Source organism: Mytilus galloprovincialis, chromosome 8, assembly GCF_965363235.1.
Source record: "Mytilus galloprovincialis chromosome 8, xbMytGall1.hap1.1, whole genome shotgun sequence".
Lineage (NCBI taxonomy): Eukaryota > Metazoa > Mollusca > Bivalvia > Mytilida > Mytilidae > Mytilus > Mytilus galloprovincialis.
In genome coordinates, this window is record NC_134845.1 from 78112280 (window position 1) to 78138649 (window position 26370).

Here is a 26370-nt window from a genome sequence, read left to right on the forward strand (position 1 = left end):
ATTAAAACCATTGCTAAATTTTGGCGTCCATTTAGTTGCGTGGGATGCACAAATACGAAGCCACAACCTGTCGTTATGAAGAAACGTAGAAAGAATTTTTGTAACAACTTTTTGAGGTGTCTGTATGTGACTTATTGCAAATCCTAATTTCAGTTTTTCCACAAAACAAACCTCTGCTATCAATTGTCGCTGAAATCAAAGAAATGATTTTATTTCTTCTGTTTAAGAGACAACTCTTTATTCTACATAATTATAATATGTTCTATGTGCAAGCATACCATTAGCGAAATAATTACAAACCACAACTCCTATTAATATAAAGCTTGGAATCACATACTTCATTCTGGTATGGGCTCAGCATAAAATCAAAATCTATAATTTATTAATGTATCTTATATGCATTATCTATTGCAGTTATACTGTGCCTTTTATATGAATTATTCGGACTCAGTGACAGAATTGATATAAAAACGCCAAAAATAGTTACTTGATTTGGGAAACATTACTATACATGTATATCTTTTCAATAGACACGAACCAGTGCTGCAAGGTGAAAAACTCAATTACAAGTAGAAAAGAATAACAAGTATTAATCAATAAGAATGCTTCTCAAATAACGTCTAAAGCAAATTGACATATACTCTCAAAAGTAAACAGTATATGAATACGTCCAATACGACCATATTATTAAACAGCAGACAGTTAACCCAATTATTTTAACACATGCATTTTTTGTTAACCCTGGTAATTTTTGTATGAAAACAAGGAAATGTGGTTTAATTGTGCGTGTTGTGTAATGCTATAACCGATTTGAAATTTTCCTGGTTATAGTTTTTCTTTCTGTTTCAGCATTGTATACTCGATTTAAGAAGTGGTACTGGTTCTGACAAATACCCCGTTCGAGTAAAAAGAGGGGAAAAGACAACGAGAAAATAACTTAAAGGTAACATATACAGATAGGTATTTCTAAACCAACTTCTAGTAGTTTGGTAATTAAACAGACGCAAGATAATAATTTAGCAAAATAACATTACTAAGTGATAGTTATGAAATAAAAATGTAAAACACAGTAGGCAAGGCAACACTAGTTTATAAATTTCAAATCACATTATACAATTTAGAAGGTGCAAATCGAACTTAAGCAATACCTCAATGAATTGTATAAACTCTAAAAAGGATTGAATTTAGACCAGGGGCGTTGGACAGATTAAGCGTCGTCTTCTTTGCTTGCTAATCCAACATGTCACAGAATTAGTTATGTAAGTGTGAATATGAATATTTACATATTATTATGATATAAATATATATTTGCCCTCATATTACACTCTGATATGTAAGAGAAATTGAACATTTGTATTGCTGAAATGCCGTATTTGATCTGTGTATTGTTAGCACACATTTTTTGGACTTGAATAATGCGGTATGGGTTATTAAGGCCGTATGGTTCCTTTAAAAAAATCTTAGACGGAGAGTTGATTGAGTTGTAAACGTACCACATCTTCTTATTTGTTATCAGAAAAAAATCGGGTAGCAACGTTATGAAATTTTATTTTTATACAGCTTAACATGTTAAACAGTTATACAATTAAACAATAAAAAATTAAAAAGAAATTAAATTTAACAGGTTGTACCTACACTAATATTGTTATAATGATGGTACAGTCATATAATTTTGTTAAAACTTTGAAACTATTTTAGTTTTATGATTTTGATAAAATAAATCGTTATCTAGAAGAAAAAAACATGGATTAATACTAATTCTAATGGTTTTAGATGATTTTGATGGTTTTGGCAATAACCGTTATCTCGGCATTCGATTTAAAATGCCCAGAGGAATTAGAAAGAACGTTTCGGGCCAAGTTTGTTTGTTATAACAACACACTAGTGAATCGCTATTCATGTCTGTTAGACCAAGATGCAAACGTTTATAATGAATCATGTACAGACAATGCTGACTATGTACGACCAGGCAAGTATCATGTAAAAAAATAGTGTTCATTTATTTTCAGAAGACATGGTTCACTATTGCTGATTATGCAATACGAGCTCTCTTCATTTTTGAAGGCCGTACGGTTATTTATAATATTATTTTCTGAGTCATTTTTGGGTTCCTGTGGAGAGTTGTTTCATCGGAAATTATACTACATCTTTTTTTTTATATAGATACATTTTCCTTATCAGGCCACCATGCTTTGATTGACTGGGTTGGATATGCATGTCGCTGATATTGCGGTTACATTAGCATATGACGTTTTATTGAAAGCATAATATATATTTTAACACCAATACAATATGTGCACTTAGCAAAACCAGGAAATTTATTAGGAGCACCCGAGCCAACCATTAACGTTTAAGGGATAAATTTATACAAAACCAACACATGTATGAACACTTTTAACATTCAGCAGATTTCGACACACGTTTCGTACTTCTCAACAATCTTGTTGTTTGGTTGTTTATTCCGACACCTTCATGCTGTCTTCTGTAAATAAATGTTGATTTGTTTTCTTTTATATTTTTATATTGGCTGTATCAATTATTGAATTGATATTATCCACTCAACGTAATCGAAAAAATCGATAATACTGCGGTCAAAAATTCCTCCAGAATATGTTCAGATATGTTATCATCTTTTAAATTAGATGGTCAAGAGTTATTTAAGAGAAAGCTGATTTGAATCTTTTGTTTTGCTCCATATTTGAGATTGTATCCGTGCCGTTTTAGAACGTCAGCACTGTTTATATAAGAAAAGAAGATGCGGTATGGTTGCCAATGAGACAAATGTCTACGAGAGACCAAATGACACAGAAATAAGCAACTATAGGTCATTGTACGGCCTTCGAAAATGAGCAACGCCCATACCGCATAGTCACCTATAAAAGGCCCGAAAATTACAAATGTAAAAGAATTTAAACGAGAAAAAAACGGCCTTATTAATGTAACATAAGTCATATCAACAAACGACTGAATTATAGGTTCCTGGTTTGGGACAGACACATACATACGGAATTTGTTGGAGTTAAACATGTTAGCGGGATCCACCCCTCCCTTATGGCTATACTGTTGATTTATATGTAATAATTATAAATATTCTAACTGCCGCCATCCTACACCAAAGTTTCATAAAATGCTTGATTTGCTTGATGTTGCCTTACAAAACTTGTTTACCGTATTATAAGTAGGCAAACGTTACAAATAAAGACATAAGAGTATCTAAATAAACCTTTAATTAGTTATTAAATGTTTTTTCAAATTTTTACTTACAATGCATTCATGACAGGGATGTTAAAGCAAAAGACCATACATTCTAAATACCCAGTCCTCACTGGATTGGACATTTAGTGTTATGCTTGTCCTTCCGTACGTCCGACCTTCAGTACGTTCTAAAACTCTAAAATATTTCCAATCTGTAACCGTTCACAAGATTTAAAAAATGCTGAAAAATTTTGGAATATACTTAATATTAACTTACACACACATCACTAAGTTACGTACTATACAAATAATATACAATGTTGAACTGTGTGATTCTAATGAGTACGTACAATTTAAGTAAGTTCAAAAGATTACGATGTCAGGATAAGTAACAAAAAGAAAATATCAATAAAACCAAATTCCGAGAACGGACAGTCCGTAGTCAAATTGCAAAATCAAAAGCTCAAACGCATCAAGCGAATGAATGACAACAGTCCTATTTCTGACTTGGAACAAGCATTTTCTTATGTTGAAAATGGAAAATTATACCTGGTTTTATAGCTAGCTAGCTAAAAGTCTAACTTGTAAGACAGTCGTATAAAAAATAAAAACACAAAAATACTGAACTCCGAAGAAAATTCAAAAAGGAAAGTCCCAAATCAAAGGGCAAAATCAAAAGTTTAAACACATCAAACGAATGGATAACAACTGTCATATTCCTGACTTGGTACAGGCGTTTTCTTATGTAAAAAATGGTGGATTGAACCTGGTTTTATAGCTAGCTAAACCTCTGACTTGTATGACAGTCGCATCAAATTCCATAACATTGTCAACGATGCGTGAACGGTACAAACATTCCATAACATTGACAACGTTGATCAGACAAAACGAACAGACAAAAATGTCACAAAGTGGTACATAAATCTGCATTTCGTTATAAACTTAATAACTTAAAAACCAAAAAATAATTGTGACAGAGGTATACTAAATGGCATACAAAAAGAACATTTGTAAGATTGAAAGACATGAATACAAAGAAATTTAGGCAAAATGACAACAATTAACAGTTACAGACATGCCAGCTCCATCATATTAAAATCAAGCACAATCCCTCACTATGTAATTTTTCATAATTTGGTCAAGCACAATCCCTCACTATGTAATTTTTCATAACATTGGTCAAGCACAATCCCTCACTATGTAATTTTTCATAACATTGGTCAAGCACAATCCCTCACTATGTAATTTTTCATAACATTGGTCAAGCACAATCCCTCACTATGTAATTTTTCATAACATTGGTCAAGCACAATCCCTCACTATGTAATTTTTCATAACATTGGTTATTTTTTTTTATCAATCTAGGACAAAAGTATGTTACAAGTGGAAGTCGCAAAAATATCGATTGTTCTCCTTTGAGGTATCAACCGTTTAAATTTTGGTCACACGAACTAAGTAGATGTGTTTTCAAAAAATCGAAATGTGATGAATTGGGACAATTTTTATACGAGAATGGTTCATCTATGGCTGACAGCACCTGTCGATGTGACTATACTGCGGGTTATGCGTTTGTTACTGAACCAAGAGATAAATGTTTCTGTATACCAACAAAGGAAGATTGTATGTGCTATTTAGTTTCGTGTCCAAAACAGATGCAGCTAGATCAGGGTAAGATCAATATAAATATACTAATTGACGTTTCCATCGACAGTATCATACAAGTTATACACAAAACATTTGTCACCCTAAAAACTCCGAAGTTATCAACACTTTAAATGCGTCAAAATTGATGCAGGTGTAACAATCAAAAGATGAAATGACATAAGATGCACATGGAAAGTCAACGTATTACCTGTTTGCAATGTAACCGAACTCAAAGGTAAATTAATAAGTCCATAACGACTGTCAAATTAAACTCTATAAACCAACAAAACGAGAAGAAATCATATGTCATATTCCTAACTTGGAACATGCATTTCCGAGGAAAATGGTTGCTTTAACCTAGGTTACCAGCCTCCTACTTGTATGACAGATGGTATTAACAGTTTGAAGTATCATTTCTAGATAGCACAATACATTCAAGAACCCTCTTAAAAAAGCTATTTGATTTTAGTGCGTTCCCCTTGTAAAGTCATTCTGTAAAGTTTAAAAGGTAATTTATATGCGCGAAAAAACTAATGTTAGACTTATGTACATTTTGCCACTTCTCCCAAATTGTATGAAGCAAAAAACCTTTTGAGCAAAAAATAGACAGCACCAACAAGGACCTATCGTATCAAACAAACAAAAATATACTTCAAATTACTTTAAAACAATATCCTAATACATTTTCGTTCAAAAATTTAAGAAATAAGTGATGCAAGCTATACTCTATTATAGTTTTAACATGGGTAGACATTATAATCGGGATTATTTTTGCCCGAGCGATATTGAGGGCTAAAATGACACTAATATAATGCCTACCCATTTTAAAACTACAAAAAAGTATAGCTTGCATCAATTATTTCGATTCTAAATAGGACAATTAAGGTAATGTATATGTCCGATAAGTTTAAGTGTAAAGGCGTGTGTGTAGGCTCTTCCATGAATCTTCTTTTTTTGTAAAGAAGCAAACGGCTGGCACTGTGATTTTTCAGAGGGAGGAGTTTGAATAGCCAACATGAACGGTTATCGTATCGAGGTCAAATATGTCAATTTTGGAATGCAACACATTACAGTCATAATAAATGAATTAGTAACATCATGTGCACCATTTAAGCGTTTGGAAGTGTTTTAAAGTTAAGGAAATATATTAAGTGCATGATAATTTGATAAAATTCATTATTCTGAAGAAGTCAATATACGCATGTGCAAACAGATGTTATTGGATTTAGAGCATGAGTTTGTTCATAAAGCGAAAGAAGCACGTCATATTAGAATGATAAATATAAGCAGGAGATTCTGATATGGCTGATGGTCTTCATTTTGTTTAAAGTTTAAAGTTTTGTTTCAGATTATAATTGCAGCTCTAGAGAAAATTTGACACTAGCGTTTAGTTGCCCGCCGATTAATAAGTGAGCATTGTTATATTTTGTATCTATTTATTTATTAACTAAGACCGAGAGAGTTCGTAAATTTGAAATATCGACAAAAATACCAGTAAACTAGAAATATTTAATTCTATACAAATATAATAATCCTTTTGATTTGTTTTATCTTTTAATTTTGCCATGAGATTTGTGACTTTTTGTTTTGAGTTTTTCTCGAAGTTCAGTATTTTTGTGATTTTACTTTGTATTGTAAGTATTCTAGATATTTATTCAAATTCCGAGTATTATATATTTACTGGAATTGCATTTGTGTTATTGTTTCAAAAATAGTAGTTTCTGTCCTCGAGTAATGTAACCTGATGTCGTTTGCATAAAATTGCTCTTAAACTAATCCTTAAACTATAATCAGTCAGTATTTGATTTTTGTTGAATTGATTTCAACAGTGCAAAGAACAACTTTTATAATTGAGACACGATACTTAAATCGAAAAAAATAAAGATAGACATTTGTAGGTATAATACCGAATTGAAATGATAATTATTTCCTGAACATGCAAGCTACAATACTGTTCAAAGGCCCACCGTATCAGCATAGTAAACAAAAAAAAAAGTATTTTAATGGTCAATTAAGTCCAAAAACATTGAAATGGTATTAATGTAGATTCATGGTATACCGCCATCTTGGATTTTACTATCTCAGTACACAATCAGTCTAGTAATTTGCCCAAGTCTACAAACTTGTGGACAGATGTGCAGTGTTATTGGTTAGACTGTTTATTTATATGAAGAAAACATGCTGATTTATTGCATTTCGCAAAATATATAAACAAATACCAAACATTATTTTTTTTAATTTCATTTTTAATAACTAAGCCATTTAAGGGTAGATTACTCTTTTGGTAAAAAATGTATACTGGATTGATAGGAATTTTTTTAATTTATACTTGTGGAGAGGACACCAGTTAGATGACACCATATTTTTGTTATGTTGTAACCACATGTTATAAAACATTTCTTCTGACAATTCATTTCAAAATTCTATCTCATAGATTTCTTTTAATGAACAAAAATGTGTTTGTTCATGATCATTTTTAGAAAATTGAGCAATTTTTGAACTGAGGATAGTAAAATTTTCAGTTTGGCATAGTATAAGAAACATATACTTATGATCTACCTTAACCACTTAGGGCGAATTTATTATTATTCGTTGGATACCAATTTTCGAGAATTTCGTGAGTACAAGTTAACTACGAAATGAAATTATCAACAAATGATACTTTTTCTACAGGCTATATTCAGACCTCGACAAAACACGAAATGAAACATCCATGAACAAACAAGTTTTCTTTCATAAACGAAGATAGGTACACACAAAAATAAATGTATTCACAGTATAGTAAATATTTATTTGGAAACTCAAATGGTTTACTCAAACGACAATATATATTGAACAAATCTTGAACAGTAATAAACAAGTGTTATCATTTGTTTACATTGATGAAAAACTAATAAAACAATTAGAATAGAATTTTTCATTAGTACAAGGGATTTTCTTCTCAAATACTCATACAAATTTCAGGACTGCAGCTGAAACCAAAGCATCATCACCTATCAAAGGTAAGGCGATATTACATTACAATGTTTGTTTCAAAAAACCTTTCATCAGGTTTGCTAAGAACAATCAGTTCAAAAATAAAAGAGACAAACCCTTCGTTTACATAATTTTTATTTGTAATAAACGAAAATTTACATACACATTACATTTGTATGATGTATACACATATTTACACACACATGTATATATGTATATCATTCAAAATCATTGTGTATGCCTCGAGCATTCAAAAACTCAAATACATTAACAAATATGTTTACCCATTGCCAATTATCAAACCGGAATGATGAGATGCTTATTACTAAAGGTGTATTACAACTGGCCTTACATGCATGTGCAGATGACCAGAGATCCCCCTAGTTTGGGATGTTGTCCTTGTTGCTATTAGTCTCATTTTTTACAGTTTTCTAAGTTTTGTGCACTGTTGTTTGTTTTACAGCTGTTTCGATATCCCTTTGTCGATCCTTTTCTATTAATAATTTTGTACATTTAACAGTCATTCGTCTTCGAAATTCATGTCAACATACTTCATATGGCATGCTCTAGAAAGCTGCCAAAAAGTCGGTACAGTTTGTAAAATTTATTATTTTTTTCACATATCATTGTTAATATGATGAAATTGATGCGACTGTCGTACAAGTGAGAGGTTTAGCGCCAGATTCAATCCATTATTTTCAATATATTTGAAAATGCATGTACCAAGTCTGAAATATGACAGTTGTTGTCCATTCGTTTGTTTGATGTGTTTCATCAGTTGACTTTGCCATTTGATAAGGGACTTTCCGTTTTGAACTTTCCTCGGATTTCAGTATTTTTGTGATTTTACTTTTTAAAGATAGGTAAATAAATCATATTTTTTTTGAAAATAGTATCACAATATTTGTTTTGCAGGCAAAGAAAAAAAACATACAGTTAGAATAGTGGGTACATTTCTTATAGTACTAGGTAAGCTTTTGAGATTACTAAGAACAGAGTTACAATTTTAAGCAGTCATTATTATTTTGCATTTACTGTCAGTTAAAAAAGACTCCCTTGTCGTTTTATTTTCCCAGTCGTTGAAGAATGATTTATACTTCGATCTTTTCAATTTCAATTTTAACTGTGTAATTTATTAGCATAAAGAACTATTTAAATGTATTTAAATATCGGACAGCAGTCATCATTCATACCGAAAGATATACAAATAATTAAATGTAAATGATTGTGCAAAGCAACTATAAATTATAAAATACACGAAAAAAGCATCAAAGACTGGCATTTTGTCATATTAAATTGCGATTTCATATATCAGATCTAATGCTTACGTATATTATAAACAAGCAACAAGAACGTTGACACATAATAAATAGGCAAAAGGAGATAAATGAAGAAAAATTAAAACAACAAAACGTTAGGAACATGATGACAAAAGAGACATAAACGAGGAAGCATGTCCTTGTAAGGTTCATTTTGCCTAAAGATGTGGGAATCTTATTTTCTGAATATTTGCTTACCTTATCAACGGAGAAATTTCAAATAGTGTTGTTGTTGTTAGAAAATATGTCACGGCCGAAACCCTTATTACAAAGCTGAGTTTACAAACGGAGAATAACAGCAAATAAAAACCAGCAGCGGTTATGCTAGTATGAACAATAGCTCTAATTAACATAATAACTTATTCTTTTTTATTAACCTCCACCACAAATACAGAAATAGTTTATTTCTAAATTTTTATCGTTAGGATGAGGGTTTTTGACTGATTTAGCTTTGGTTAAATTTATCTTTTGCTTTTGAAACGTTTTAACTGGCACAAACCTTAACCCTTACCTGGAATAGAAGTGAAACATTACCACATAGAAAGACACACTATAAAATATCAAATCCAAGCAACTTTATCGTTATTTTTTTTACCACCATTTGGTCCAAATTATAGTTGTCTTTTACATTGTGTCATAGATCCAATTTGTTCAGTGATTGTTTTTTTTTTTATTGATTTGTCTTTTTGATTGAGTAAAGCTATTGGATTTGATATTTTATAGTGTGTCTTTCTATGTGGTAATGTTTCACTTCTATTCCAGGTAAGGGTTAAGGTTTGTGCCAGTTAAAACGTTTTAAACTGTTGCACTAGATTGCACCTGGTCTTAGTCAGGAACCTGGTTCAGTGGTTGTCGTTTGGTGATATGTTACCTTATTGTTTATCGTTTTTTTATATAGATTAGACCGTTGGTTTTCCTGTTTGAATTGATTCATACTTGATATTTTGTGGCACTTTACAGCTTGTTCGATGTGAGTCAATGGTCCATGTTGAAGGCCGTACTTTGACAAACACTTATCTTCTTTTTACACATTGTGATATTGGTGGAGAGTAATCTATTAGCACTCATACCACATCATGCATGCGACTCTTCTGAGTTCGAACAAGAGTTATTTCTCCGAGTATCACAAGGACTAAATAATTGTAGCATTTTAGAATGGAATAAATAATTGTTAAGTTCACTCAATGAACAGCGACGGACACCAAGGGCGTAATGGCTTCTGGTTCTCAAATAGTAGTTAAGGTAACCAAAATTGGTGATCGATGCAATGAAGATGTCTAATTTCTCTGGCTTTTTTTATCTGGTTTACTGCTTTTTTTACAGTTGCTTTTTTAAACCAATAGTCGTAATTGCTGTGTAAAGCCCATGCTTTTAATTGCTGTTTAAAACCAATGCTCTAAATTGCTCTTTTAAAATATGCCAAAGATCCATTTAAAGCAATGCTCATCAATTTATTCTTTGCTTCAAGCTGAAGATGATACTTAATACTTTAGGCAAAGCTTCATTACAGAAAAGATGCTTCCTACTTCTTCAGAGTTATTGTAAACACTTCTATTTGTTAGTGTGTCTTTAGCTTAACGTTCGACATCCGACTAACACAATCACTACGAGCACGGCTTTATAAACCAAACATTGGACTTTTTCAAATAAAAAACTTAATCAGAAAGACTGTTTACTTGCGTGTATTACTATACAAACATTTAGGTATGAAATAGGGAAGTACCTTTATGGTGTTTTAATATGACCGTACTTATTCCAGATAAAAAATCGGTTTATTACCTTGTATTTAATGTTAATACGATCAACATATTTGTATTAAAACAAAATTCATCACTATAATGATATGCTGGGTTAATAACCATGAATAACTATATGGTTTGTTTTTTCTAGCTATTATACTTTTATTGATTATGGCAATGATAGAATGTAAGTATTTGTTTAAACTGCTTTTATCTTTATAAATAACTTTACAAGCCAAAATGCTTACATGGAAAGGGATATGTTTAAATCATCAAAGTTCTTATACGTGTATGTTTTTCAAAACCATTCATATCAAACAACATTATTATCGCGGATAAAAGATTCCATTAAAATCTACAACATACAATTGTTAAGAATGTCGTACATGTAAAATAACATTAACGGTACCAATTTTTCTGCACCAGATGCACATTTCGACAATACATGTCTCTTCAGTGATGCTCGTAGACCAAATATGTGAAATCGAAAGCTTTTTATAAAAGATGAAGAGCTATAATTTAAAAGTTCCAAAAAGTATAGTCAAATCCCTGAAAGGAATCAGAGCTTTGCATGAGGGAGATACATTCCTTAATTTATTATAATTGCTAATATTTTGTAACAGCAAAGTTAATAACACAAATAGTCCGTATTTTCATGCCAATACCGGAGTATTGGCTACTGGGCTGGTAATACCACCAGGGACTAACAGTCTACCTGCAGAGGTATCGATACAGTGGTAGTAATACATTAACAGTACCAATTTTTCTGCACCAGAAGTGATATAGGATTTAAAACAATAACTATCAAACAATTCGTTGAAGTGTTACCTTCAGCTTTCGCCGTAATAATAACAATTTTTTTTAAAATGTTCAGTCAGATATGTTCCTACAACAGACACGAAGGAGGAATGTCGCAATGAAAGGTTGGTAATAGATAAAAAAAAATCTTAGCTTTTAATACTCTATTCTTAACTGTTAACGACATGTGAATGTGAATTTGGGACTTTTCATATTTGTATAAATTTACAAAAATGATGTAGGTGAAGTTTATAGTTATAGTTGAAAGTAAATGATGTCTGAAATCTTTTTGTGACCCCTACAAGTAATTTTAACGTGTTCATGTCATTGAAAAACATGATCTCAATACACAAAAACCATACATATACTCTAGTAACATGTGAAAATACGAATATATAAAATAAAATGAAAATTCTTACACTGTTGGTTTTAATATTCAAACTTATATGAATATCTGTATTAACCCTGTATCTCAAACACATTGAGATCAACGGAAATATATGGTATGGTTGTCATTTTAACCAATAACGTCTGTTAGTTTTGCTCACACATTGCTGTCACTATAATAAAATCTTATCTGACTTTCATACAATTGGAAGATTTAGCTAGCTATAACAAAATTGAGAATGGAAATGGGGAACGTGTAAAAGAGACCACAGCCCGACCACAGAACAGACAAAAACAGAAGGTCACTAATAAAACTAGGTTAAGCCCAATATTTTCCACATAAGGTACCAAGCCAGAAATATGAAAATTGTTTTCCTTTCGTTTGATTTATTTCCACTTTTGTTTTTGCGTCTTGATAATAAACTCTCAGTTTTGAATTTTATTTTGGAGTTTTGTGTTATTTTACTCTTTCAGGTTATCTAAACATACTCAATAAAATATACTTCTGCACCATGTTAAGAAAGTACATAATTACAGATATCCATTTATTAAATGTCTAACGACAGAGTAAAAATGCCTGTATTGAATAACTATCGGAATGACAATATACCAATTTAAATGTTTTAGTAAAAAAAAAAGAAAAGATTTCACCGGAAAAAGCTGTGGAGAAACTACGTTTTATCATTGAACTTTTGGAAAAACTGTTGAGTAACAAAGAGTTTGATAAGGATTTTCAAGAAGAATTATCTGCAGCTTGTCCCGACTATATGAACGTTTTGCAGACATATAAACGTGACTTGCTTAGAAATGACTGTGGTATTCTTATTGCAGGTATGTGTACGTAGCATGGTTGTATTCATAAGAATAATAACATTGTGAATATAGTGAAACCAAGTGCATTTAGTCAGCAGTAGTTTAATGTTTCAGTCTGCCTCTAAACTTTTACTATATTATTTTTAGGTTAAAAGGATAGCACTTTTATCATTTAACACGTCATTCTTACTTGTAGATATCTCATCACTGTTTACAAAACTTTCGAAATACTAAAGATTTTCTAAATCAGGAAAGAGTTACTTAGTTGTATATTGAAAGCATGTCGGAGTTGTTGGTAATCAATACTCTTCAACTTAATACTTTGTTTGGCTTTTAATTTTTTAGAAATCGAGGGTCACTAATAAGTCTTTTGTGATCCGGGGAAACAGCTACAGACGTATGACGAATGTTTTAGGGAGAAATAGTACCACGTCCGTACAACGAATATCCCGTATTATTAGACCTTCACAAATATTCTTTTTTTATTGATCTTTCTCAAACATCTGTATCACGCCTGTGTAATCACATGACTTTGTCTTATTTTCATGAAAAAACACAATTCTTTCATTGTAACATTAAAAACCGGAAACGTGCAAAAAATTTTCATAACAAAATATGATAAGTGAAAGTTTTTGATACTACCCTGTAAATATGACATGTACTTGTATTTTGGGTTTTTATGTAACAAGATTGCTATCTCATATTAAAGTTGTCATACATTTTGTATTAAAGAAGGTCAATTCAAGTGATTGACATATATTTACGAGCGATATGAGTAAATTACACGATCTTCCAATGTGCGCTGCAGTGTATTTTTATATGTAGATCACAATTTGATGATAATGTACACTCAAGAAAAAGGTTTGACTGGTGCTTAAATTCTGATATAAATTACACCAAAAGGCGTGTCAAACATATTCACGTAATAACGTTGTACACGATGTTTCTACAACACGACGTTACAATTAAAATGCGACGTACAAGAGGGTTTTTGATTCGATTAATTTTTGCATGTTTTATTCGGTCTTTTATATTTTGTTGGTTGATTCTGGTTCTGTTCTTTTTGTGATGTCATTTTATCATAAATTACATCAAGGTGTGGAAATCGATTTAATGATATTTACCATTTACGTTATTTCACCCAAAAATGCAGTATTGTCGCAAGTAATGTAGGAAGGAAAAAACTGGGACGGAAGTACATGTATATGGTTTTCCATGAATTAATCTATATATTTTAGATGTACTAAACTTTTATCATAGGATGTTTAACTTTCATGGTGCAAATCATCTGTCATTATAGGATTTCTATATCTTAATTCAACCCCAATACAAATGTATCTGACACTCTGCAAGTAAATGGACAAATTTTTACCCATGGTTAACTTGAATATAGTTGTATTTTCTCTGTCCCATAATTTGTCGAAATACACCCGATCAATTATTTGAACCTAAGCATGATAATTATTTCCCAAGTCATCTTCTTGCTTACATTGTTTAACTTCTGATATACAATTAAAATATAGAAATCTACTCCTGGATTAGCCGTAAAAACGGCTAATATAATCCCGGATTTTATGAATTCAATGAAACGGTTTTCGTCGCTGTTTTGGATTATTCTTTCAATTACCTCCATTTCATGCACAAGTTTAGGTAGCACTCCACAGTTAGGTGTAGTTTCGCCTGTGGATTTTTCAAATATGAGAGCTAGTGTGAAATAAAATTAACTTTTGGATAGCTGAGTATCAAAATAGCCTTCGTATTGGGTTTATATGAACATCAAGATTATGTTATGTATGTAATATAGGCTGTTTTCTGTATGACAGTCCGTATTTGCATGTCCGTACCAAACATTGGTCTCGCAATTATTGTAATGTTTTTTTCCAACTTTTTATCGCACGAACTTTGTGATTAGATTTTACGAAAAAATTAGGCGAAAGATACCCATTTTTTTTATCATTAGGAAGATGAATGTCAACAGTTTCTAAAAAGGTATCACTCAAAGGCATTGAAATTCTAGTTTGACCCAAATTTCCGGGAGATATGTGACATGTTCACCCCCCTTTTTGCAATATTTTATGGTAAATAAATGCAAAATGTTGCCATTGATACACATGAAAGGAATTATTTTTCACCCTTTTAACTTTTGAAAATCTAATCTATGGAAGATACTGATTACAAGCATATGCACTTGTACAACATAACGACTTTAAAGGATCTATTTCGGAGTACTTCCGCAACATAAATTAAAGTTCGCATTTTACATTTAGAAAACTGTCTTGGTGGCTCCAATTTGAAATTCAAGTAATGAGATTTTGTTTTCTTCATTTCACCATTCTTTTAAATAAATCGTTAAAAGCTATAAACGATTAATGAAAATTGCAAAAGTTAACCGGTGTTGAATCTATGTCCCGGCCGGAGTCTATAGCAACATGCACTATTCTTTTTTTCGGCAGCCTTTAACATCTTTTTCCAAATTTCGTATTGAATTTGTTTTAATAGTGGTTCATGTTTGTTAACATTTTTATTTTGTTTTGTTAAGAAAATTTTGAAAATTCTGTTTTATGTCGTAGGGGTTGTAGAAACAGCGTGCTTAACGTTAATACTATATTTAACATTTATATGGCAACACTAAATAGATATACATACTCCAAATAAAAAAATCATATTAAATAAAACATTGGTATATGACATACATGATGTCAAGGAACCGATGACGAGGGTTCTGGCTTACAACAGAGACATTAATCTGTATAAGGGATCTCTTAACCTTTGATATATAAAGGCAACAATAATATATCGATGTTCTGAAGTCATAAATCGATTGAGAGAAAACAAATCCGGGTTACAAACTAAAACCTAGGGAACACACCAACTATATGTATAAGAGGAAAACAACGAAACAACAGAAATACTTAAGTGCAACAAAAACCAAACGACAATGTCACAGACACATTAACGAACTATAAGATAACAACTGGGACAACATCCCTAATGCGCCTCGAACTCAAAAGTCACGTGTAAAGACAAAATATCTGTGTAGTGATATTGGACATTTTTCTATTTTTTACAATTGACTGATTCTAACCATTTGTAGTGATAAGGAAAGTAAAGGGACATAGAATAAATGTGTAAAAACTATGGAGCTATTAAATGTGTTCAAAGTATTAAATTTTCAAAGAACTTATTGTGTTAAAAAGGGGATATTTTACCAAAAGGAGCCGCATCACGAAAGGATGTTCGGGGTATGCTAATTTACAGAAAAAGTAATCTCACTTCGTACCCCGAAAATTTAACCACATATGTGAATATGTCACAGCTTCGAAACGAGCTATCATACATATCCAAGTTTACGATATGGACTGGGCTACAGGAAAAAATGTTACCATTATCGCCTATGTATAAACAATTAAAGATATTGACCCTACTGCCATTTTTCTGACTTGGTACAGGACCTGATTTTATATGCATATAAAAACAACAAAAATGTACAAGTAATTTTGTTGTACTATTCCAGTAAAAACTAACTAATGAGAAAAGATAATATTTTTTACATTGATGATGTGCGTTGATCTTGTTTGTATACCTTGTGTAATACACATTAGACCTATTGTTGTTTATTTCTGAGTCATTTGGTCTGTTTTGGAGAGTTATCTCATTGACATTCATACCTCATATTTGATATGTTTGACATCGAGTAACAAATTGGATTAGCCTATAAACCAATTCTCACAATTAAGATTTTGTTAGTCAAAATATAGTTTATACCTCTTTTTTTTTTATATAGTTTTAGTTATTTCTGATCGTGATAGCAAGACTATTTTTTTAAGATTTAAGATGTAAACAGAAAAAATAGTTTTTCTATCATTATATTGTATGCCCTTCTTTAAATACAAAACAAAACGAATTTGACACCTGGTAACAATCTCGAAAAGCATGTTATTCTATATATAATACTATTTTTTTCGAAAATCAAACAACAGATAGATATTAATGAACACAACATTTTCGTAAGTTTATAATTTTTAAATGCATAATACGCATTTGGTTCAATATTCTGTATTTTTTGTTTGTGCTTGAAAGAAATCAGTGGGCCTTTTTTTATTTTCTGATCTTGATTAATTTACTTTTGAAGGCGAGACAAGTGCTGGAAAAACAACATTGATCAATCAACTTGTAGGAAAAGAAATTTTTTTCACCAGTAACCTTGCAGCTACTGGAGCAGTATGTAGAATTCGAAATTCCAAATCATTATCGATTCAAATACATTCAAAAGATCACCCCACTGAAGAGAAGGCTGCTGCTGATTTTGATGAACTAGAATCACTTCTTACGCAATTTACAGATATTGAAAAACATCCCCCAGAGATGATTGATGTGTATCTGCCGGTTCCTATATTGAAGGTAATATCAATCTTAAATATAATGGGTGAGTAAAGAAAATAAGTTAAATTTGCTCTTAAATTAAGTGCACATTGAATTTGGAATATCCGATGTATTAAATTAATTTGTATAACAGTTTTAAGAATGCAAAATATATATATATAATAAAGAAAAACATTAAAGAAATAGAAATATATGGGTGATATAGTAAGCCTTATTCACACATACAGACATTCTTTGAATATACAGCGATTAAAATCAGCAAGACGAGATCAATAAATCATTCAAATGCTTGAAATTGTTTATTTGGTTCCTAATATGACTTTCCAATCATTTTTTCTAAACAACGATTGTGATAAAATAATGATACAGAATTGAGTGTTTCTGTGGTGTCGTTGTCCTTTTCGTATAGTTGATGTGTTTCCCTCAGTTTTAGTTTGTTACCCGGATTTGTTTTATCTCAATCGATTTAGGAATTTCAAAAAGTGGTACATATGACGTTACTCTGTACTTTTAAAGATCCCGCCATTTATATGTTAATGTTCTAGTGTAATGCCATTATGTTATTGTCCTATTATAATTTTGAAAATTATTTGAACGAAAAAATTATTTTACTCAGCATTTTTGTGAATTACTTTATACTACTGTTGACTTCATATATAATTCATTCGATGCACATGGCGACTAAATTTTACAACCGATCAACCCGATTGCTGAATTTACAGACCAAACGACTGCACTTAATCTCGAAGATACTTCCATTTTTAGTTAAGACACATATTATGTATGAGTCAACCAATTTTCGTTAATGACTTACTTATTATCGATTAATTGATCCTTATGCGATACATTGCTCTAAGGGGCTTCTGAATTTAAAAGTAGGTAATGCTTATAGTCGTTCATAATCATAACTATATTTGAAAAGTTTTTATCGATATCTATTATAGTGTTATACTCGATCACTCGATCTTTACAAGAAAGTCTTGTGTTCTTGGCGAAAAACTTTGAACGGTCGACACGTACATTGGCCTTGCAAAAACAGCAAGAGTGCTCACACTGAAATATCTCGCCCTCTTTACTAATCATTGATATTATGTTGATAGTCCTAAATATAAAGCTTAATTACGTTTCTTGGCGAAAAACTTTGAACGGTCGACACGTACATGGGCATAAAATGTTTTTTGAGATCTCAACCCTCCCCTATATATCTAGCCAATGTAGAAAAACAAACGCACAACAATACGTGTTCACTGATCCATGAAATGAGGTCTAGATCAAGTGAGAACTGTCTGACGGGCATGACGACCTTGCAAGGTACGCACATACCACATAGAGTTATCCTATTACTTATAAAAAGAGAGAATTTAACAATACAAAAAAATCTTAATTTGTTTTTAGAAGTCACTGAACCATGAAAATGTGGTCAAGTACATTGTACATGTGACTGACGGAATCTTCGTAACATGAGGCATCTATAAACAAAACATAAAGCATCCTGGTCTTCCTCCTTCTGAAATATTAAGCTTTTAAGAAGTTAATTAATGCCGCCATCGCTGGATCACTATCCCTATGTCGAGCTTTCGAACGACAAATATGCAAAAAAATATCCATTATGAGTTAAGCTTTTCATCGATTTTGTTTTTTTTACCATGCATATGTTATCGATTTCGACTTCTGATTTCAAATTTCCTTAAATACATGAAATATGTTTAATGTTATTCATCTCTTTTGTACTGTATTGTGATTCGAAGATAAAGTAAGAAAAGTTTTACAAACCATCTTCCAAATCATTCAAAATACACAAAGAACTTTTGGCTCGGTCAAATTTGTTTGCACGCTGCTATCCAAAAGTCTGACATGAGGTAGAGGAATGATATTCAAGTTGATCAGAAAAATTAAGTTATCTCTATCACACTGTCTGCTCACTAACATGTTTTATATGATGGAAATTTATTTTCAAAGAAATCTTGAATTGAAGTTTGTATTTTTTGAATTATCTTCATATTAATTGAAGTGTCTTTCGAGGGTTTAATTCTTCATAAAAATAAGGTGTCTTTTGTTACTTCTACATAAAATGAGGTTGAAAATCTAACAAATTAAGTGTTCAATTATACATATATTCTCTGAAATTTAAAAAAAAACCCGCGGAAATTTAGATTGAAATAGTTTGTGCGGTCATTAGCTATTGATAAATTAAGGAAATGAACAGGAACGGCACTCAGTTGTCAAGTAAGCTTAATTGTATGTTATCAATCGTATTATTACTTTCACTTCAGGGAAATGTTATTATAGTTGATACACCTGGTGTTGGCGAAAACGAACAGCTAGATAATCTTCTGTTGGATTTTCTGCCTAATGCCGTCTCTTTTGTATTTATTGTAAACGCAAGCAATGCTGGAGGAATACACAAGGATAGGGTAATTCGAATTAATGTATAGGTTTTTAAATAAAGGAATGCATACGTAGAAAAAAAAGTACCTTCTTTATTTTTCAGAAATTATTAATTATAGTTTTCTATCTTTCCTGAAATCAAAAGCAATTTTATATATAAAAAAAAAAAAAGAAATCATACGTGTCGAACATTAAATTATAAATTAAACATTGTTTTTAAAACAACCTTGAATATGTCGTATTTTATATTCGTTGCGATTACTTTTCCATTGTTTGGTTTAAATATCAATAGTTAAATTTCATCAGTATTTTACTGATGATAAAACCTCGTAATGCTGAGTCATGTCAGGTTTACGAATTAAAGTCAGATGTTCGGATTGCTTGGGTTTTCCCTAAGATGCAGAATAACATATTTTGTCCGATATCATCAACTGATCTTTTCAAGAAGACTTCAATAGCTCTTTAAAGAATACATTACCAATATCGAAAATCATATTCTAAATTTGTTTTCTTACAATTTGAGACCCAAATAATGACAATGATGAAAGTGAGGCAAAAGTAGGCATCAATATTTTCTCGTTTCAATTTTTCAAAAACCAAATATCTAAAAATAGATTTCCATAATATATAATTTGTTTTTACCTTATTTTGTTTTTTCTCTAATGCTATTCTAGCTTAAAGTATCAATTTTTTTAATTTCTAGATTTTCTAAATTTTACATAAATGACATCCTTAAAACATTTCAACTATAGCAATCAAGATTTATGAAACGAGGAATAGTTAATTGTAAACCTGGAATATTTGAAGTTTGAAGAACCTCTACAGATGTGTTAAAGGATTTGTGTATGCATATCATCTAAGTAATACAAATGAAAACATGGTAAAAATATTATGAAAGGGATAACGATATAATCATTTAATACAAAGCCAAGACAACAATAAGTTATCATTTTCTATTTCTAATGAACATGCAAAACGACATTAAGTAGTTCATGAATGGTATTTACCGATATTTCCTGTTTAGAAATTTAGACGACTGCAGTTTATCGTTGTTGAAATCTCATAGAGACAAATCAACATAGCAAACTTAAATTGGGAAATCGCATGAACATGATGAGCTCAAAACAGAGAGATCCCGTGCTTCAAATATGTCAGCGTCTTATGCTATTATTTCATCACCCGCAATCATAATTCAACTATCAGAAAACTGTTGAATTCACAAAAATCACATAAATACAGAACTTCGAGGAAAACTCAAGACGGAAAGTACCTAATCAAATGGCAAAGTCAAAGGCCCTAACACATCAAACGAATGAATAACAACTGTCATATTCCTGACATGGTATAAAAGACAAAAACAAAATCCTAAAGGGAAAGAAAGCACTGATTATCACTAGAGAAGACTAAACAATACGATGAACCAAATTATAAAATAAAAATAAGAAAATGTAGTAGGGCTGCCAATAAGACAACCAGCCAACAGAGGCTAAACGACGAAGAACTAATAACTCATATAAATTAGAAATCATTAAGGGGAGAATAATTCTTTGATAACACTGATTTTTAATACAGCGAATTTCTATCAAATAGAAAGTACGGGATACAGAGTTGAAAATACCATCTGGTACTTAAATGTCTGCAAGATACGAATAAACGATAATATATACGAAGTATTGATACATTTATGTGATATACATAAAATGTAAAAATGTATTTTTTTTTAAGCTTTTACACATTTTGAAGACAGTGATTGAAAAACGAAAGGATATGCCATGTTTTGAGCCAGATGAAGTTATATCTTGACAAATCAATGGGATATCATACCAAATACCAAAAAAAAAGGAGAAGAGGAAGACACACACACGAGGACATGGAACCAAATTCAAAGAAAATTAGAAGAAGGTTGGCCAGGTTTCAAAACTGATCGTTTATTTAAAATCAGTTTAGAACAGGTATATTACTTGCATTTCTTTTTCTAAAACCTGTAATTAAAACATTGGTGTTGCCAGTATTTAGCAACAGATATGTAAAATATAATTTATGTAGAACATCTTAGAAATGTGTATGAATAGTATAGTGTATTGAAAATCAGTATCATAAATACAACCATAAAAATCGACGCTTCAGATTCAGGAATATAACATTTTTTTCAATTTATTTGAGGTGTTTTGGCTTTTGATTTTGCAGTTTGATTTTTTGAAGGTTTTATTTTATGCTTCGCATTTTCCTTGGTGTTGTTATTACTTCCATTTTTTATTATATATCTGCAAATATTGAAATGAAATCCATAAACAATCACTAAAAATAATAGTATGTATACACCTACATTTTTTATTTGTCGTAAGTTTCAAATTCCTTGTAATATCGACTGTCATATGAATGACCTGTATCATCACTTTTCAATGTACAATGTCTGACAATATATGACATTGTTTTTTTAATAAAGGTAGGTTCCTGAAATAACAGTTTTACCTTTATTTACAAATTAGGCTGGTACTATTAAACTTAAAAGAGAAAGAGAAAATACACACACTATAAGATATTAGAACGACGAGGTCTTAAGAGTAATAAAACGACATGACCTTAATGGGTTTTCATTATTAATAATTGCACTATTATAAAAAGTAAAGGACATGTTGAGATACAAACATCTTAAAAACGGATTATCAAACTACAGCTAGAAGGCAAAACACGGAATTTAGAAAAAAGACCCTGGAAAGACCTGCATCGGAGAGAAACATGTTGATGCAAGTCAAGTCTACATGTTTAAGAATAAGACTCTGATTGATTTTTGACCAATCAAATTCGAAATAAAAGAAGACAAAAATGCTAATCAGTCACATACATTGTACTGTCCTTATTTTTGTATTGATATTCATTTTCATAAAGTAGATCTCTATCCGACGAAGCTCTTGCCTTGAAGTCATAAAACGTTCTAGTACGTTTTTTTGTACTCATGCTCCAAAATCAACCAGTCAAAATGTTGGATTTCATGTTTCGAGCATGATTTTTGTGCTCCGAGCACTACGCAAAGTTTGATAAATGCAACCCTAGGTGTAAAACAATGTGACAAGCTCTAAATTGTTCAGAGTTTGAGAGTTTAAAAGTTGAATATAAGATCCGCCATTAAGACCCGTTATTTTTTTAAAACAAAAAGCATACTACTATTTTTTTATTCGATTCCGATTAAATGTACTGAATACAATAAAACTCATATATTTTTTAAGACTTGAAATACATTTATTGAAAACCACCTGAACATAATTTACCTTGTATAACCCAGGGAAGTATACACAAGGTGCTCTGTGTTTACAATGATCCATCGTGCAGGGATAAACGGTGGACTCTATTATAAAAAAAATCTATTTTATATTTTTTGCATACATAAGTTATACATTCATATTAATTATACAGACAGATTTTGCGAATACAATATTTATAACATTTTACAGTAAAAAAAAATACATTCCCCAAAAAACACACTACAATCTACACAATAATTTACCTTTACTTAAAATTAACATTTAATTTTTTGTACTTTTAACACCTGGATTAAATTGTAATGTGTCGGTCAGTGACTTTATATGTCACATGCTCGACATTGTAAATGCGTGTATTTTATATTTCTATTGATGGATGTATAATGTTCTAAAAAGGAAAGGAAAGTAAGTACAAATTATAAAGTCACTTACTAATGTATAAGATTTATTATAAGTTTTATTTCAGCTGCAAAATTTTCTTTTTTGGAAGATAATGATTTATCCATTGATTCAATTAAACTGCACAGTTCCCGTTTTGCATATGATATCAATTGACTGGAAGTAAAACTTTTAGACTGTTATTTGATTATATTCATACATTTCTAAATAATTCATTTAATTGTATTCATAATCGTATTAGTTATGACATTGTACTTTTTGTTGTAATCGTACATTCCTAGTATGATAAGTTCTACGCTGAATGGAATCTATACTGTGTTTTTAAGTACATTATATTTTTGAAGCGCATCAAAAATATGTTCCAAAACTACCATTATAAAGGTACAGCTATGAAAAAGGTGTGTGAGAGTATCGTTTTCTGTTTTACAAAAACGGTATTTGCCATTATTTCATTTGCCGATTCTAAATAGTTTTTGCTCCGTATAGATAATGTTATGAACAATTTTCCATCTAATTTGATTTGCTTTCCTAGAGGACATACTTTTATTTAAATTTATCCAGATCTTTTTCCATGGTAATTTCGAATTATACTGAATATTTCATTTTATTTGACAGTTTGGAACTATATCTTAATTTAACGAATATTGGATTAATTTCAGATATCTCACTTAGGATTACTACTTTATTCTGTTTAATATCGTAGAATTCAAATGTATTTTTAATGTAATAACAATTTTTGGGGGGTTCCGGATCAACGTGGACGTTTTGTAGTCTGTCCTTGAACAACTTTGGAATAGCTAATTTCAGCCTTGTCCATTCCGAGATCCAGTTTCTTTTATCTTTAAGAATATTGTATATAAAGTTGTCGCTTTTGATATTTTTCGTTTCTTCATCCCAAATATTTCCGAATTTTGTTGTATTGAATTTTTACGTTTCCAAAAAGTTGTTGGTTTCGGATATCGTTTTTATTTTTTGGACTTTGTATACTTAAACATTTTGACAACGTTTAAAATAATTCAATTAATTTTGGAAAATTTTCAATTTGTAATCCTCGTAAATCCGAATACTTTGCTAACAAATATTTGATCCCACTTATATTTGATATCAAACTTCTATAGCCACCATTTGGCTATTGAGTTCCAGTTATCGGTTTTTGATCTTAAAATCTTTTGCAAACTTTCGATTTGTTTGGATCTAATGAACGAGTCTATATTGATTATATCAATCCCCCCTTCCTTTACCGGTAAGAAACACACGTCACTTTTAATAAAAAAACAACAACAAATTTTTAACGCTTTAATTGCTGATACATGTAATGTTGCATATTTGTTCTGGTTGCTATGGAAAGCCATACGGGACCCCCGACTCCGTGCAAGTTTTACAGTGTAATAATACAGTACTTGTACGGCCGTGTAAGATTGCCGAATCCCGTGAATGTTTCTGCCGACTCCTCGAAAGTTTTGGACCGACTCCGTGAAAGTTGTTGACCGATTCCGCGAATGTTTTAGGTAGCAATACACAGTTAGGAAAAAAACTTAAAATTGACACTCATAATTTTTAAACACCCTCTTTCCCCTCCTGTCTAACAAAGAAGGCTTTATATGTGTGTTATGCATGTATATACTTATAGAAAGAGAATCTTCCATAGATTTGATTTCTAATGGTCATAAGGGTGAAATATAATCCCTCTTGGGTGTAACCATGGCAACAATCTGCATTTCTTAGATACAAAATATAGCAAAAAAGGGGGGTGAACATGTCACAAAAGTCTCCAAAATTTGGTCTAAAGGAAAATTTCAATCAATTACAGTAATACCTTTCCTGAATCCATAGGTTTATATCTATCAAGTGGTCCCAAAAAAATCATATGCTTATCTGCTCGTTTTTCCATAAAATTGAATTGAAAAGATCGAGCGCAAAATCTTTGTTGATAAACACTACAATAATGTATGGACCTATGAACGGTACGGATAGGAAAATACGGACTGTCAATCATATAAATGGCCTATAAAACATGTTAAAAACAATCTTAATGTTCATATAAACCCACTAAGAAGGCTATATTATTCTTCAATTATCTAAAAATCAATTTTATTGTACAAAAACTTTCATATTTAAAACATTCACAGGGGCCATAATGCGAAACTAAACTTCTAACTGTGTATTGCTACCTTAAGGATTAACATTTTTTTTCCCAATTCCACTTTAAATGGATTTCTGTTTTCTACTAGCTAAAACGAGCAAATTGGCCTGCTAGTTTTGAAAATCGGTTAAGAAATAAATATTTTATGAAGGTTAGCAGTTGACACTGAAATGCAACAAAAAAGTGATTTTATGAAACATGCCATGTCAAAGTGCATTTTCTCCTTTTTTAGTCAAATTTCTAAAACTATACCTTCTAAGCCTGTCTTTTCTTGTTTAAAAACATAAATTGACCTTAACAGTAGACAAATTGTACAAGTTAAAGCTATTTTAAAGCTCTAGAATGTCAATTTTGTTGTGTATTACCATACCAAAGCCTTGGTTAAAATTTAGTAAATACTGAATTCATTTATAATAGCGGGAAAAAATTTAGGCTTAATTCATGGTAAATTGTGACTTTATACTTGCTAAAATAATAAATTTGATTTAGTCGCATGAAAAAATATAAAGCGTTCCCTTCTAAGGTTTCTAAATAACGCGCAATCTTCTTTTCCAAGGGGTAGCCAATAAAGTTTCAATTTATGACGGAACCAAGTCTTTATGTCAAAATGTCTATATTGGTTGCTAAGGACAATAAACAACAAAACTAACATATATTGTCATTCTAAAGGTTGTTTCTCCCTCAGAATTGTATCTATAACATAGTTATCAATAGATTTGTGGTATGATTTGTCTAAAAAAAGGCAATTCTTTGCTTTGTCAAATGCCATAAGGTAGCAATACACAGTTAGGAAAAAAACTTAAAATTGACACTCATAATTTTTAAACACCCTCTTTCCCCTCCTGTCTAACAAAGAAGGCTTTATATGTGTGTTATGCATGTATATACTTATAGAAAGAGAATCTTCCATAGATTTGATTTCTAAT

At 31.0% G+C, this 26370-nt stretch overlaps 2 protein-coding genes across 2 annotated transcripts in view; both read left to right on the top strand.

The window, feature by feature from the left end:
- Positions 1-1743: 1743 nt before the first annotated feature.
- On the top strand, positions 1744-12554 carry LOC143043786 (uncharacterized). The gene is made up of 8 exons (XM_076215965.1): positions 1744-1969; positions 4561-4863; positions 6188-6248; positions 7804-7841; positions 8731-8784; positions 11025-11060; positions 11748-11796; positions 12533-12554. The coding sequence occupies exons 1-8, from the start codon at positions 1774-1776 to the stop codon at positions 12552-12554; spliced, it is 759 nt and encodes a 252-aa protein (XP_076072080.1). The 5' UTR covers positions 1744-1773.
- Positions 12555-12694: 140 nt separating this feature from the next.
- Positions 12695-26370, top strand: part of LOC143043543 (uncharacterized) — a 93329-nt gene continuing 79653 nt past the window's right edge. The window contains exons 1-4 of the mRNA XM_076215807.1: positions 12695-12889; positions 17004-17272; positions 19528-19668; positions 21368-21594. Of these exons, the coding sequence (XP_076071922.1) occupies positions 12826-12889; positions 17004-17272; positions 19528-19668; positions 21368-21445 (552 nt within the window). The 5' untranslated portion in view covers positions 12695-12825 and the 3' untranslated portion in view covers positions 21446-21594. The remainder of the gene's footprint in view (positions 12890-17003; positions 17273-19527; positions 19669-21367; positions 21595-26370) is intronic.

Excerpts from the sequence above, each read along its gene's own strand:
- LOC143043786 (XM_076215965.1), top strand. The coding sequence starts at position 1,774 with ATGATTTTGATGGTTTTGGCAATAACCGTTATCTCGGCATTCGATTTA. Across the intron at positions 11,061-11,747 it reads GATTATGGCAATGATAGAAT|TCAGATATGTTCCTACAACA; the intron begins GTAAGTATTTGT and ends TAAAATGTTCAG. Across the intron at positions 11,797-12,532 it reads GAGGAATGTCGCAATGAAAG|GTTATCTAAACATACTCAAT; the intron begins GTTGGTAATAGA and ends TTACTCTTTCAG.